General features: G+C 45.7%; 2 protein-coding genes across 8 annotated transcripts in view; one reads left to right on the top strand and one right to left on the bottom strand.

Annotated features, from left to right (window-relative positions):
• THUMPD2 (THUMP domain containing 2) overlaps positions 1–6,954 on the top strand; it is a 30,952-nt gene extending 23,998 nt beyond the window's left edge. The window contains exons 9-10 of one of the 2 annotated variants that reach the window (XR_009762431.1): positions 776–3,469; positions 4,029–4,082. Coding sequence is in view for 1 of the 2 variants with exons in the window: in XM_061625558.1 (XP_061481542.1) it covers positions 4,029–4,146; positions 5,203–5,569 (485 nt within the window). In the remaining variant the exon portion in view is untranslated. Of the gene's footprint in view, positions 1–775; positions 3,470–4,028; positions 4,147–5,202 lie in introns of those variants that run through there. The other variant, XM_061625558.1, reaches the window with a different exon arrangement.
• Positions 6,955–12,382: 5,428 nt separating this feature from the next.
• TMEM178A (transmembrane protein 178A) overlaps positions 12,383–15,561 on the bottom strand; it is a 36,539-nt gene continuing 33,360 nt past the window's right edge. For all 6 annotated transcript variants that reach the window (XM_061625561.1, XM_061625563.1, XM_061625562.1 and 3 more), the window contains one exon: positions 12,383–12,823. In XM_061625561.1, coding sequence (XP_061481545.1) covers positions 12,582–12,823 — 242 coding nt within the window. In that variant the 3' untranslated portion in view covers positions 12,383–12,581. The remainder of the gene's footprint in view (positions 12,824–15,561) is intronic.

Here is a 15,561-nt window from a genome sequence, read left to right on the forward strand (position 1 = left end):
ATGTCCAAACAAAGACTGCGTTTTCTCATGAAGCAATACAGGGATACAGGTCCTGCGGCATTGGGAGAAAGTTGACAGAGCAAGGGACTTCTTCCCGCCTGTTCTTTAAGAAGGGGCCAAACGGGCGCGCAATCTTTCGCTCCTCCTTAACTGCCCCTCAGGTACTGCCCACCTTCCCCCCCTTCTCTCCTGTCTTTTCAGCTGTCTGCGTGTGCGCGGTGAGGGGGGAAGCATCACCCCCTCCTCTTCTGAAGTTTCCGATTCCAGGATGGGGGATAGGGGAGGGGCTGATGGTAAACTGCCTCCCCGCTTTTCGGCTGTGAGCAGCCCTCCCTCTTCCCCCTCTTGCTCTGAGCCTGAAAGAGGGGGAGGCGTGAGAATGTCCAGGGAGGGCTCAGGCTCCCCGTTGCTAAGCGACCTTATCACTGGCAGTTCCTCTGTTTCGTCTTCGCTCCAAAGGGGGGAAGTTCCTCCCCCTTCCCTCTGCCATCCATCCGAATACTCTTCTCCCAACTCTCCGGGATCCAGCTCCCCGGGATTGGGACCCCAGCTCTGCCTTCCGACAGCTTTTGGCCCCCAGCACTTTCAATATAGAGCGATGCCATTCGGCCTCTCCTCTGCTCCGCGAGTTTTTACCAAAGTGCTTCTCACCTTAGTGGCTTACCTCCGGATTCAAGGGGTCCATCTTTACCCATATCTGGACGATATTTTAATACGGGCAAGCTCTGAGGAGCTGGCTCATCGTCATTTAATGCTCACCCTCAATGTTTTGCAGACCTACGGCTGGCTTGTCAACTTCGACAAAAGCCATCTTCAACCGACCCAATGCCTACTCCATCTAGGGGCGATGTTGGACACTCTGCAGGCGATGGTGTTTCTGTCTCCAGATCGCATAACTGCCATCACAAAGATTGCGGGGTCCTTGATGCAACAAACAACTGCAGACGTCATGCTTCTAGCCAGGGCACTCGGAATGTTCATCTCTACCATCCATATTGTGCCATGGGCTCAAGCCCACTCTCGCCACCTTCAGTGGGCTTTGTTGCCTTTTCAACAGGACATTGCCAACTCCAATCATCACACAGTTCCTCTGAGCCCCGCACTGCGCCTTTCATTCCGCTGGTGAACGAGGGTCCAACATCTTTCCAGGGGCACTCCGTTCAGAGAACCACGCAGGACTGTTGTCACCACGGATGCCAGTCTCATGGGCTGGAGAGCACACTGTAACTCCCAGTATGCTCAGGGGGTCTGGTCCAGAAGAGCAGACTCAGAGCATCAATTGGCTGGAGCTCAAGGCGGTCCACTTAGCTCTACTTCATTTTCAGTCTCTGTTCCCTTTGGACCATGTCCTCATTCGAATGGACAACACGTGTGTAAAGTCACATTTGAACAGACAGGGGGGCACCAGGTCCCGTCCTCTGCAGGACCTAGCTTCCCTCATCTTCGTCTGGGCAGAACAACATCTACAATCCCTAAAAGCAGAGCATCTCAGAGGGATTTGGAATGTGACAGCAGACTGGCTCAGCAGACAACAGGTCTTTCCGGGAGAATGGAAACTTCATCCGACCATTTTCCATCGTCTCCAGCGTCGGTTCGGCGTCTTTTCAATCGACCTGTTTGCTTCCAGTCGCAATTACCAGCTTCCCAGGTACTTTGCTCGATACCTGGACACAACAGTGGAAGCAGTGGATGCTTTGTCAATACCGTGGCCAGAGGGTCTTTTGTACGCCTTCCCTCCCATACCGCTGTTAGCCAAAACTTTGCGGAAGGCGCAGAGCGAGAGGGCACAGTTGGTTCTGATAGCACCATATTGGCCACGCCGACCGTGGTTCTCAGATCTTCTTGCAGTGTCGGTGATGGATCCTTGGACACTGCCAGTCAGGCCAGATCTTCTATCCCAGGGTCCAGTATGGCATCAGGACCCCACTTGGCTCAATCTAACAGCGTGGCGTTTGAACGGGGACATTTGAGGTCGGCTGGCCTGTCTGACGCTGTTATTGATATTATCTTAGCCTCGAGACGACCATCTACCACCCGTATTTATCAACATACTTGGGTGGCTTTCTCCAAGTGTTGCCAGTCTCATCACTGCGATCCATCCCAGGCCACTATGCATCAGGTGCTGCAATATCTCCATAGCGGCTTTATGATGGGACTCAGACCCAACACTCTACGTCGACATGCGTCCACTCTGTCGTCCATTCTCTCAGTGTCCTCCACTGGTGCCCCTATTTCCTCACATCCGTGCATTAAACGCTTCCTCAGAGGCACTGCTTTACGTTCACCGGCCGTAGTTCACCGTTTTCCCTCATGGAGTCTGTCCAAGGTCCTCCAAGCTTTACAACGCTCTCCGTTTGAACCCCTTAGGACTGTGCCTTTACGTCTACTGTCCTTCAAGGTCTTGTTCCTGGTCGCCATCACTTCTGTCAGACGGGTTTCAGAACTGGGCGCATTGTCTTCTGCCCGCTATCTCTGTGTCTTTCACAAGGACTCTGTTGTGCTGAAAACTGATCCTTCCTTCCGTCCCAAGGTCAATTCAGTTTTTCATTGCAATCAGGACATTGTACTCCCTTCGTTTTGCCCGAACCCCACTCATCCTCTAGAGAAGGCTTGGCATTCGTTGGATGTTCAGAGGGCTCTCAAGACCTACCTGTCTAGGACCCAGGAGATTCGACGAACGGAGTCTCTGTTTGTATCCTTTCATCCAAGGTCTATGGGGCATAAAGTAACCAATTCTACCTTATCCCGTTGGTTAAGGGCATGTATTACCTTAGCATATGAGTCCCTTAAGCTGCCAGTTCCAGCTAGTATAACAGCTCATTCTACTAGGTCAGCTGCCACTTCGGCTGCTTTTGCTACTAATGCTCCTGTTGCTGATATTTGCAGGGCTGCTGTTTGGTCTACCCCACACTCGTTTATAAGGCATTATAAAATAGATCGTTATGCCTCTGCCGATGCCTCTTTTGGCAGACGAGTGTTGCAACAGGTTCTTAATGACGATTAGCATGTGGGTGGTCCCTCCCTATTATGGGCTGCTTTGGTACATCCCGCAGTGATGGCCGGCCTCATATGGAAAATGGACCATTGGTCTCACCTGAAGGGAGATTTTCATATGAGGACGGCCATCACGACCCTCCCAGTTGGAGGATGTATAGATATTTTACTAAGATGTTATACATTACTGTTACGCTATTGTATTTAAAGTTACTAGTGAACTCAAGACTGCTAGTTCTGTTATATCGCTGTGTTAGAGTCATGTTATTATGCATGTTATTTTCCTGCTTGCAGGCCTGTTGGCCCTGTTCTTGTATTTTCAGATTTTTCTCTATAGACTCGCTGCGAATGAACTGGAGAGTGGGAGGGGCTTGACGCCCCTAGTCTTGACTTCAAAAAACATTCTTGCCTTCGCACGATAGGTGGAGCTAATACCCGCAGTGATGTCCGTCCTCATATGAAAATCACCCTTCAGGTGAGACCAATGGTCCAATTCATTACATCAGCTGGGAAAAGGTCCCCTTTTCTTTTCCTTTCTTTTCTTTACACTTGTACTCAGGTCATCACAGAATGGGCGGCATCCAAAGGTGTCTACCAATTTACAAGGTAGCCCCTCCAAATTACAACAGTTCCACCTTTCTGTTGCAGCCCCTCTGCCTGTCAGCCATTCCTAAAGGTCCTCCAACTTTTGAGGAAGGCTTTTCAGGAGGGGCTGGTGACTAGTGTGTGTAGGGGAATGGGGTGGACTTTCACTGCAAAACTCTGGAACCTGATGAGTATATATTTATGCTTACCTATATTTTCCATCCAAATGTATTACTTTATATTCCTTCATTGTAATGGAAACTCTCCTTATTTCTTACTGAACCAAATACTTAGCGATGCCTTATAATCGCTGTTAGTCCCTAATTGGAGAGGTTTTTTTAATACACAATAAGAGAATAATGGCTGAGCATTTCACACTCGAGATGTACTTAAATGCTACAGTCTTAATGCAGCCTTTAATGCAGTTTAAACGTCTAATATCTCTGTAGCGTTGCCATTGCCGTCGGAAAGCATTGATGTTGTTCTGGCAGATATCCCCTTTGGAAAAAAGTTTGAAATAACAAAAGATATGATGTTGCTGCCAAAAGTTTTTCAAGAAATTGAAAGGTATGTGTGTTCTGATATCTGAGACACAAGAACTTGGTGTTGCATGCAGATTGGGATTGAGCTGGTGATATGCAGACTAAACAGAAAACAGTCAGTGTTGTTAATTGTGCTGAAGACTAAGTAGAAACATTTCCATTTCACTGTGGTCACATTATCTGCTAGATGGAGGTGTTAGTTTCAAGCAAGAAGAAAAGCAGGTTGGTAATAGTGCTTAGGTAGTTTTAAAAGGACCATGTGTGATTAGACAGTACACACCACTAAGACTCACATGAGGTCATGACTGGAATGAGAGCTTGTGCAACATTAGATGTTTCCCTTTGTACACTGAAAAGTATCTTGCAGAATTAGTTAGCACTGCAGCTCTGCAAGGATACAGCAATACCTTGGTTAATGAAGTACATGCATTCCTGGACATTACTTCTCTAACAGAAACTTTGGCACCAGAAGTAGGAATGACATGGAAAGAATAGGGATAGGTTGCTACACCACAAAAAAGAGCAGTTCAACATATTTCAGCAAACCTTTAATTCAAAATGAACAATACACATGTCTGAAATGAAACCACCAGGTCAGGTAAACCTTGCATACAGACCATTGTAGGCTTCTTCCAGAGGTGCCTGTCTTGCCTTTTTTCTTCCATCATGTCGCATCTTGCTGTAGCAATCTAAAGCTCTGAGCAGTTCTCTCTGTACACTCGAGCACACAGGCAAGGGGCAGCCACCACCACCCAGCCTGTGCTTGCTCTCTCTCTCTCTGCTATTCACCCCTACACTTGAGCAGACTCGTCTGCAGTAAACAGTGCTTCCAGGGCACCCAAAGCACTGTTTACTGTGGGGGTGTCTGTGCTACCTGGAAAGGAGCGCCATTCCAGCCACGCATGAGAGAGCTGCCTGCAGCAGCCGCCATCCAGCAGACAAGGAGCCACATTCTGACTGTGTTAAAGTGTGCTCCTTCCACACCCCAAAAACTCTTTGTTGAAAGGAGCTTCTTTCCTGGAGGATCTGTTAACTGAGGTATTACTGTATTTTTAACTCACCTCCGATTGTTCTTTTTCAGGGTGCTTTGTGCTGGAGGGATTGTGGTGTTGTTACTGAGTCAAGAGCTCTACAACCTCTCTAGTGACATGGCCAGTGGTCCAGGTACTAAGAACTGCATCTCTCTGGAGTCTACTAGTGTTTGCAAAGAAAGTGCCGTGACGTCCATCAACAGTACCAAAGAAAAAAGTATTAGCCCCAGGACTGTTTCCCTATCAACTCAAGATGCAGAGAAAAAAGACATCAGTGATAAAAGGACAAACTTTGGCTCACTGGTGCTGGTGGAATCCTTTGCAGTTAGCCTTGGCAAAACAGATGCAGTCATATGCAAGTATAAGAAGGAAACGGGAGGCTTCGCAAGCGAGCATCATCCAGGCAGGCTTGCTTGAAACAGGTTGGAGCTTGTGCTTCAAAACATATAGCTCTGGAGCAACCGAGCTTTGGTGAACCTGAACTTGGCAGTCAGAATTGCACCAGCTTGCACACCTCCAGAGGGCCCCAAAGTCACGCAGTTGGAAGGTCTGTAACTGAAAGCCTCAGTCCAAATCTAGTCCCTTGAGGGATGCTAATTCTTTTAACCTAGAGGCAAAGGAGGTTTGGAGGAAATGCAATTAGTGTAAACAGAGTGCTGGCTGGCAGCTTTATTAGGCTGAGGTGCTGGCTCACTGCTGCCTTCACAAAGCAGCCTTCTAGAAACGCAAGTTGCTGACCAGGGGCCTATATATAGCACACCAGGTAAAGGAGTTGATGGCAGTCCAGCAGCACTCCTTGGTACTTACATGGGATCATTTTCCACAGGAGGGTGGAGATCAAGACAGGATGTGGCACTGTCGTGGTAGAAGGGACCATCATACCCTATTTTGTGTGCTGCAGTCCTGACACAGTAGTTCATAGGTGTGCAAAAATGTCTGCCTTTCTTGAGAGGAGACCTGTGGCTCCTAGACCCAGCTGCTACAATTGTCAGCTCACCATCACCATGACAAGCCCTTCTCCTCTGCCTGTTTCATGTTTTTTTTTATTACTGGTTATGAAAAATCAATAGAACAGTAAGTTGCAAATAAAATTCAGTTAGTTTAGAATACAGCCTTAGTGAGTAACATCCTACCACTTTTGAAACTGCTGGACTGTTTCAGAGCATAATTTAAGGCATTGGCGCTGATCTTTTAAAAAGCTCCTAAATGGCTTTGGATCTTGTTTTCTCCCATATGCATTCAGGCATTTCTCGGGGGCTGTTCTCCAGATGACCCTGTCTTATGAAGTTAAAAGGGTGGCACCCATGGAGAGTTTTCTCTTGGTTGCAGTGCTCCATTTTTGGAATGGTCTCCCCAAGGAGGCTGGCCTGACACCCACTCTTACATCTTTTTTGTGCCAGGTATTATTATTACTATTACTACTACTACTACCACCCACCCTTCACTCAGAGGTCCCAGGGTGGGTTACAACAATTTTAAAAGATATAATTAAAAACATCCTACACAACATGTAAAGGCTTTTTCAAATGCCAGCTGAGTAGTGTTTAACTTACCTTCTTTGATACTGCTACATTTTATTCTGCCTCTGCTTTCTTATTCCTTATTTTTTAAACATTTAGTGATTGTAGTGGTATCCTGAGTGTTTTGCTGTTTTTTATTGAAAAGCAGAGTAAATTTCTCTAAATGAACAGGAGAAGCTTTTTCCATCACTTCTCATGCCGCCTCATTTCTGTGTCTCAATATGTTGTAAAAGGGACTGGAGAAGGGTCAGTTAAAAAAAAATAAACGTGCCAATCCAAGAATCTACCTCTATAGCTTTGACAAGGAATAAATGGGTGTTTTGCTTCCAGCATCATATTTTAATGCATCCTCAAAAACAAAATAACATCAATTGGATCAACCTTCCTTTAACTTAATTGGCCCCTACAGTAGGCTCTAAGAGACTTTCCATGTGTTTGCTCCAAATGCTTGTTTATAACACAGCTACTTTTACATCCTTGAGAAACCTCCTAATGTTGAGATAAATGTGAATTTTTTTTCAGAGTTCAGGGCAATACTACTTTGCAGTACAGTATTCTCTTATGGATGTGGTTTGAAACGTACATTGTCTAAATACAACTCATTGGTTAGGCTAGTGTCATTATAAGCAAGGTGTCTGCATTAAATTAAAATGCTTAGGTCACTACCAGAAATAGCCCCAATGTAAAAAGGAAGTAGGTTTTCTACACATAATTAGTCTGTGAAATTCACCTTGATAGAATTTGGTAATAGGCTGCACTCTAACTTGTTTAAAAAAAGGGACGTTGTATGGAAGATTAGAAAGTATTTTAAAAAGCATGTGCATTGTGCAAGCTGGTACTTAAGAGGTCACATATGCTTTCCTTTCCCCAAACCTGTTGCCTTAGAAGCTCCCTAGTTGCTAACTCCACCTATTTCTGATGTCCAGAAACATTGGTAGCACTATGACATGACAGTAGCCCCAATCAAGTTTACTGCAAGACCCATGATTGTGTCATGCCAGATATGCAGGTGAAAGTTTGGTGCTGGTAACTGGCAAGCCAACAGCAAAGGCAGGGATAGGGAACCTCACACCTGGGAGCCAACTGTGGCCCTCTTTATCTGGCCCTTGGAACTCTCCCCACATGTCTCGGTGGCCCCTCTTACGTATCTACATTTCTCTTATTGTAACACCGGAAGAACAGTAGTGTTACACCCCTTTTTTGAGAATTGATAAAAAATATCACTGACAAATCGCCAAGGTGAGGGTGTTGGGGCCTTGGATTCTCTGTATGGGGTTAGCATGTGGTTAAATCACAAGCTCTACAGGAGTTCATTTACATTTCTGCATCTGTTGAAACCTTTTCTAGTGTTTGGACTCAAATAGATTTGGAATGTAAGCAAGTGTGAGCTGACTTGGAGCTGATCTACATGTTCCCTTTCAGTTTGCCTGGGGGAAGTTCCAGCAACGTCAGTCAGAAAACCTGAAAAGTAGTATAACCACATGACTGGAGACTGTGGTGTTTAACTCACAGCTGTATTTCTGTTTTAAATTTACATCACTATTCAAGAGAACCCATTTCTAAGTGGTTCCCTCAGAAATTCTACAAACACTTTCAACAGGAAGTTCCATCACTAAACTTTTTTTTTTAGACAAAGAGGCTGAGGTTGTACAACAGATGCTACTCCCAACAGTGTCATATAACCATTTTTGTACAGTTAAAACCCCTTTATACATGGCATTTGGCTTCATATGAAATACAAAAGGTATTTCAGAAAGATACATTAAAAGCAGGAATCTAGCTACCGCAGAACAGTCAAATCAGTAGTTTTAACTTTTTCTACCTAGTGGAATTCTGGTTTACTGAGAGGGCTCACCCTCTCCCTGGAAATCATTCCCTTTCAACTCCTTTCCTACATTGCTCCTAAAACAAATTGCCCAAACCCTTCAACACCAGAACTCTTCACAAGTCTCCCACACAATACCATTTGGGAAGCACTAAAGATGCTAAAAGAGGTTTATTTCACTTAAAACAAGGAATTTACGGTGCAACCTTTTACGTGTCTACTCAGAAGTAAGTCCTAGTCAGTTCAATGGGGTTTACCTCTAGGTAAGTGAGTACAGAATTACAGCCTAAGAGGATAACAGGATATCAAGGATAACAGGAATCTACTTTGCCACTCTGGAGATTTTGGTACCTGTGGTTTTTTTGTTGGTGGTGGACAAACCTCTACTAAATAAAAATGGCCCTAAATTGTCAATACAGGGTTTTTAAAAAAAATTAGAGTATGAACAGCCCTGCCTCACTTGTGACATTTATTTATTTATTTATTTATTATTTTATTACATTTTTAGACCGCCCTATAGCAATAAGCTCCCAGGGCGGTGTACAGCATAATAAAACAGGTTAAAATACAAAAACACAATAAAACATAATTAAAAATTTTCAATTTTAAATTCAAATTTTTAAAATGCCTGGGCGAAGAGGTAGGTCTTTACCTGGCGCCGAAAAGATAGCAAAGAAGGCGCCAGGCGTATCTCATCAGGGAGGGCGTTCCATAGTTCGGGGGCCACCACTGAGAAGGCCCTAGCTCTAGTTATCATTCTCCGTGCCTCCCTATGCGTTGGGACATGGAGAAGGGCCTTCGACGTTGAGCGCAGCGACCGGGTAGGTACATAGCGGGAGAGGCGTTCCGCCAGGTATTGCGGTCCGATGCCGTTAAGGGCTTTATAGGTAAGAACCAACACTTTGAATCTGGCCCGGAAACATATTGGTAGCCAGTGCAGCTGGGCCAGGACAGGTGTTATATGATCAAATTTTTTTGTCCCAGTAAGAACTCTGGCCGCAACATTCTGCACCAGCTGAAGTTTCCGAACCGTCTTCAGAGGTAACCCTACGTAGAGTGCATTACAGTAGTCCAATCTAGAGGTTACCAGAGCATGGATAACTGTGGCAAGGTTCTCCCTATCCAGATAGGGTCGTAGTTGGGCTACCAGCCGAAGCTGGTAGAACGCATTCCGTGCCACCGAGGCTACCTGAGCCTCAAGTGACAGAAGCGGATCTAATAAGATCCCCAAACTATGGACCTGTTCCTTTAAGGGGAGTGTAACCCCATCTAGGGCAGGTCTGACATCAACCATCTGGGCAGAGAGCCCCCCCACCAACAGCATCTCAGTCTTGTCAGGATTGAGTCTCAGTTTATTAGCTCTCATCCAGTCCATTATCGCGGCCAGGCAGCGGTTTAGTACATCAACAGCCTCACCTGAAGAAGATGAAAAGGAGAAGTAGAGCTGCGTATCATCAGCATATTGCTGGAAACGCACTCCAAATCTCCTAATGACCTCGCCCAGCGGCTTCATATAGATATTAAAGAGCATGGGGGACAGAACTGAACCCTGTGGGACCCCATATTGGAGTATCCAGGGACTCGAGTAATGCTCCCCAAGCACCAGCTTCTGGAGACGATTCTTGAGGTAGGAGCACAGCCACCGCCAAGCAGTGCCTCCAACTCCTAAGTCCCAGAAGGATACCATGGTCGATGGTATCAAAAGCCGCTGAGAGATCAAGGAGAACCAACAGAGTTACACTCCCTCTGTCTTTCTCCCGACAGAGGTCATCATACAGGGCGACCAAGGCTGTTTCTGTACCAAACCCCGGCCGAAAGCCCGATTGACATGGATCCAGATAATCAGTTTCATCCAAGAGAGCCTGGAGCTGGTGAGCGACCACACGCTCTAAAACCTTGCCCAGGAACGGAACATTTGCTACCGGTCTATAGTTGTCAAGATTTTCAGGGTCCAAGGAGGTTTTCTTTAGGAGCGGTCTCACCACCGCCTGTTTCAGGCAGGGTGGTACCACTCCCTCTCGTAAAGAGGCATTGATCACCTCCTTGGCCCATCCGGCTGTTCCGTTCCTGCTAGCTTTTATTAGCCATGAGGGGCAAGGATCCAGAGCAGAAGTGGTCGCCCGCACCTGTCCAAGCACCTTGTCCACGTCCTCGAGCTGAACCAACTGAAATTCATCCAATAAAACAGGACAGGACTGTGCTCTGGACACCTCATTAGGCTCAACTGCTACAATATTGGAGTCAAGGTCCCGGCGGATGTTTGCGATCTTATCTTGGAAGTGTCTCGCAAACTCATTACAGCGGGCTATTGATGGTATTATTGCGTTCTGAGGACCAGAGTGTAAAAGTCCCCGAACAACCTTATAAAGTTCCGCTGGGCAGTTAGAAGATGACTGAATGGAGGCAGCAAAGTACTGCTTCTTCGCTGCCCTCACCGCCTTCACATAGAGCTTGGTAGAGATCTTCACAAGTGCAAGACTACAGCCGTCGGGAGTTCGTCTCCATTTGCACTCAAGCCGTCTCCTTTCTTGCTTCATCACTCTTAGCTCCGGGGTAAACCACGGAGCCAATTGAGCTCTGCAGAGGAGAGGGCGCACCGGGGCGATCGTGTCAACTGCCCGGGTCATTTCCGTATTCCACAGATTGACCAGGGTTTCGACAGGAGCGTCAGTTTTATCAGCCGGAAAACTCCCCAGAGCCTTCTGAAAACCTTCAGGATTCATTAGTCTCCGGGGGCGGACCATCTTAATAGGTCCTCCACCCTTGCAGAGGGGAGAAAACATTGTGAGCCTACACCTCAATAGGCGATGATCTGTCCATGACAGAGGAATAGATGTAAAATCCCTCACTCCCAGATCACCATCCCCTGCTCCAGTAGCAAAAATTAAGTCTAGAGTGTGCCCCGAAATATGCGTAGGGCCAGTAACAAATTGAGACAGCCCCATGGCTGTCATGGAGGCCATGAAGTCCTGAGCTGCCCCAGACAAAGCGGTCTCGGCATGAATGTTGAGATCCCCCAATACCATAAATTTGGGGGATCGCAACACCAAACCCGAGACCACCTCCGTCAGCTCAGTTAGGGAGGCTGTTGGGCAGCAGGGTGGACAGTACACCAACAGTATTCCCAGTCTGTCTCGCTGGCCCAACGTAATATGGAGACACTCCAGACCATTAGCTACCTGGATAGGGTGCCTAATGAGAGGGATGGAACTTCTATAGACCACAGCGATTCCCCCTCCCCGACCCTCGGATCTACCCAGATGCTGAACCGAGTACCCAGGTGGGCACAGCTGGGAGAGATTAATGCCTCCCAGATCGCTCACCCATGTCTCAGTAATAAACGCCAGATCGGCCGCCTCATCCACAATTAAATCATGGATGAGGGAAGCTTTATTATTTACCGATCTGGCATTAAGAAGCAGCAACTGGAGATCCGAGAGTTGGCTGATAGAACTACCAGCAATCCTGTGGATGTGGGGAGGACCGGAACACGGTACAGCCACCAATTGTCTGTGCCGAGTTCCCCTCAACTGGCATGTCCTCCTCACAACGCCATACCTCCCATTACCCGTCACTACGCTAACAGGGGCCCCCTCTGGTCCCCCTCCCAATACCCTATCCTCCCGCCCAGGCACATAATAAAATAAAATAAAAATACACACACACTCACAACATACAGTCATACAAACATCCACTCATTCCATTCAGGTCTGCACAACAACCACAGTCCCGTGCTCCATGCGCACCAACGCAGCTCTCAAACCGTTCTTCCCGGGAAAAGCGCCACCTGGAGCCTGGTCCTGCGAGGTGCCCACGTGCAGAGCAGGAGCCCAAGACATGTGCATATATACTGTGCTGAATTGCAGTCATCAGTTCCACAAGAACTTTGGTTGCCTGAACATTTTATTTCAGCCACCGTGAAGGTAGAGAAGAACTCCTCTGTATTTCCTAGCTAGTAAGACACAATGTTTGGTATTTAAGGGATTAGGGTTTTTTGTGCTTGGAATTATGAATTTAGCTCCCTTATAAATCCATTAAAACCACTCTTCACCTCTTGGGGGACAGATTATCTCCTGATAAGCAGTCATACAGAAGAGTCTCTGGTAGACTTTAGATGGCTAATCTTCGTCCTGCTAATGAACGGATAGGTGGTGCACAGACATCCTGCTGCTACGATGAGTCCTAAGCTGCACCAAGCACAGAATATAGACCAGCTGTATCCATGTTCAACATCACCAGGAAGGCCGTAGATAAATCTGGGTGAGCGGTTTAGGTCATAGGAGACACTTGCTCCATAAGTGCAGAGAGAAATAGTGCAAAAGATGCCTGCAAAGGAGACAAAAATCACAGCGTCGTGGTCAGCAAATGTATACTTTCAGGAATTGCTAACAGTTCAAAATAATCCAGGATAAAGCATTTGATACGTGCAAGGCGAAGGAATGACTGACAATTATGAAACGAGGCGGGGAAGAGACAGATGTTGTCTTGTGTTACAAGAATGGTGGTGGGCAAGTTCCTGGCATTTAGCACAGGAGTCCAGGAGTTGTTATAATTATTAAGTGCAATTACTAGATCAAATCAAAAGACCTTTCTTGTAAAACGGATGTAGGTACTTGTTCTAATAAACTACTTTTTAAATAAAATATGGACTTGATCCAAGCAAAAATGAGACTTTAAATCCTATCGCTTAACCTCCCATTGAAATCCACATGCTTCGGTAGGATTGTCTCCAGTGGCTTTCAATCTGGGCACCCTGATCCAGCTAAGCAAGCTTTCCTAGTGCGTATCAGGAAGTACACACACAATAGAAAAGGCAGTTTTATTTTCAGTACCTTTCCTAATGATCCCTAACCTGGAATTAATGTTTTTCATAGTTGTCACATACCAACTCCGTGTTTTCACTGAGCTATCCACCATGACCCCAAGTTCTCTTAGCTCCCATCAGTGTATATGTGCCGTTAGGATTTGTTGCCCCAATGTGTATTGCTTTATGTTTACTTACACTGAATCACTTCTGCCATTTTAATGTTAGTCTGAAGAGGTCCTTTTAGAAGTTTTCACAACCCCTTTTTATTCTTACCAACCTGGACAGTTTGGTATCATCAGCAAACTTGGCCACCTCACTGTTTACCTCCTAACTTCAAATAATTCACGAACAAGTTAAAAGGCACTGGTCCTAATACAAGCTCTTGTGAGATCCCACTTCTTGCAAACTTCCCTTGTAGGAACTGTCCATGTATTTCTACTCTCCATTTCCTGTTCTTTAGCCAGTCACCATCCATAAGAGGACCCCTCCTCTAATCCCATTACGGTTAGATTTGCTTGTTAGTCTTTGGTGAGGAGTGTTACCAAAAGCTTTTTTGAAAGTGCAAGTACGCAATGTCTTTTGAATCACCATATCTGCATGCTTATTGCCACACTAAAAGGTTTAGTGAGGTGGGACATCAGAATGAGCCACTAAGTATGGATCCTGCCAATCCACATTTCAGAGTTTTCAATGGAACATGTAGGGTGTTGTACATTTTGCCACAACTGGTCATGTGTAAACAACTTTTAAAAGTAGGACTACAATGGATTGGCATGTCTATTTCAATTTATTGGGGCTTGGGAATCATTAAAACCTCATTTTCATTTAATTTTTCAATATCTGATTTTCTCGTTTAGAGGAAAAATATGAATTGTAATGTTTTTCAATATGTGGGATGTAGAATAATCAAATAGTGGAGTTGGAAGGGGCCTATAAGGCCATCAAGTCCAATCCCCTGCTCAGTGCAGGAATCCAAGTTAAAGCATACCTGACAGATGGCTGTCCAGCTGCCTCCAGTGTTGGACAGTCTCTAAAGCAGGAGTGGGAAGCCTCTGACCTCTAAACCAGATGACAAAGAAAAGGCAGAAGTGCTCAATTCCTACTTTGGTTCAGCCTTCTCCCAAAAAAGGGTCTATGACCCTCCCAGGAAACATGAAGTAGAAGAGGCAGGATTGGAGCCTGAGATTGATAGACAAATGGTCAAGGAATACCTAATCACTTTGAATGAGTTCAAATCAGCAAGGCCTGATAAACTGCATTCTAGAGTATTGAAGGAACTGGCTGAAAAACTCTCAGAACCACTGTCTATTCTCTTTGCGAAATCGTGGAGGACTGGTGAAGTGCTGGATGACTGGAGGAGAGCTAATGTTGTCCCTATCTTCAAAAAGGAGGAACTGGGGAACTACAGACCAGTCAGCCTAACATCAATCCCTGAAAAAACTCTGGAGCAGATTATAAAGCAGTCAATCTGTAGGCACCTTGAAAACAATGCAGTGATCATTAGGAGCCAACATGGATTTATGAAGAACAAATCCTGCCAAACTAATCTTACCTCATTTTTTGATTGGGTAACCTCCATTGTAGACGGTGAGAATGCTGTGGACATAATATATCTCAACTTCAGCAAAGCTTTTGACAAAGTGCCCCATGATATTCTGATTAGCAAGCTAGCTAAATGTGGGCAGGATGGAACAACTATTAGGTGGATCCACAGTTGGCTCCAAAATCATACTCAAAGAGTGCTTATCTATGGTTCCTTCTCAAACTGGGCGGAAGTAACGAGTGGGGTACCACAGGGCTTGGTCCTAGGCCCAGTGCTCTTCAACATTTTTATTAATGACTTGGATGAGAAGGTACAGAGCATATTTATCAAATTTGCAGATGATACAAAATTGAGAGGCACAGCTAATACCGTGGAAGACAGAAACAAAATTCAAAGGGACCTTGATAGGCTGGAGCATTGGGCTGAAAACAACAGAATGAAATTCAACAGGGAGAAATGCAAAGTTCTACACTTAGGAAAAAGAAACCAAATGCACAGTTATAAGATGGAGGATACTTGGCTCAGCAATATGACATGTGCGAAGGATCTTGGAATTGTCGTTGATCACAAGCTGAATATGAGCCAACAGTGCAATGTGGCTGCAAAAAAGGCAAATGCTATATTAGGCTGCATAACAGAAGTATAATTTCCAAATTGTATGAAGTATTAGTTCCCCTCTATTCAGCACTGGTTAGGCCTCATCTTGAATACTGT

Source organism: Rhineura floridana, chromosome 4 (assembly GCF_030035675.1).
Source record: "Rhineura floridana isolate rRhiFlo1 chromosome 4, rRhiFlo1.hap2, whole genome shotgun sequence".
NCBI classification, from domain to species: Eukaryota; Metazoa; Chordata; class Lepidosauria; order Squamata; family Rhineuridae; genus Rhineura; species Rhineura floridana.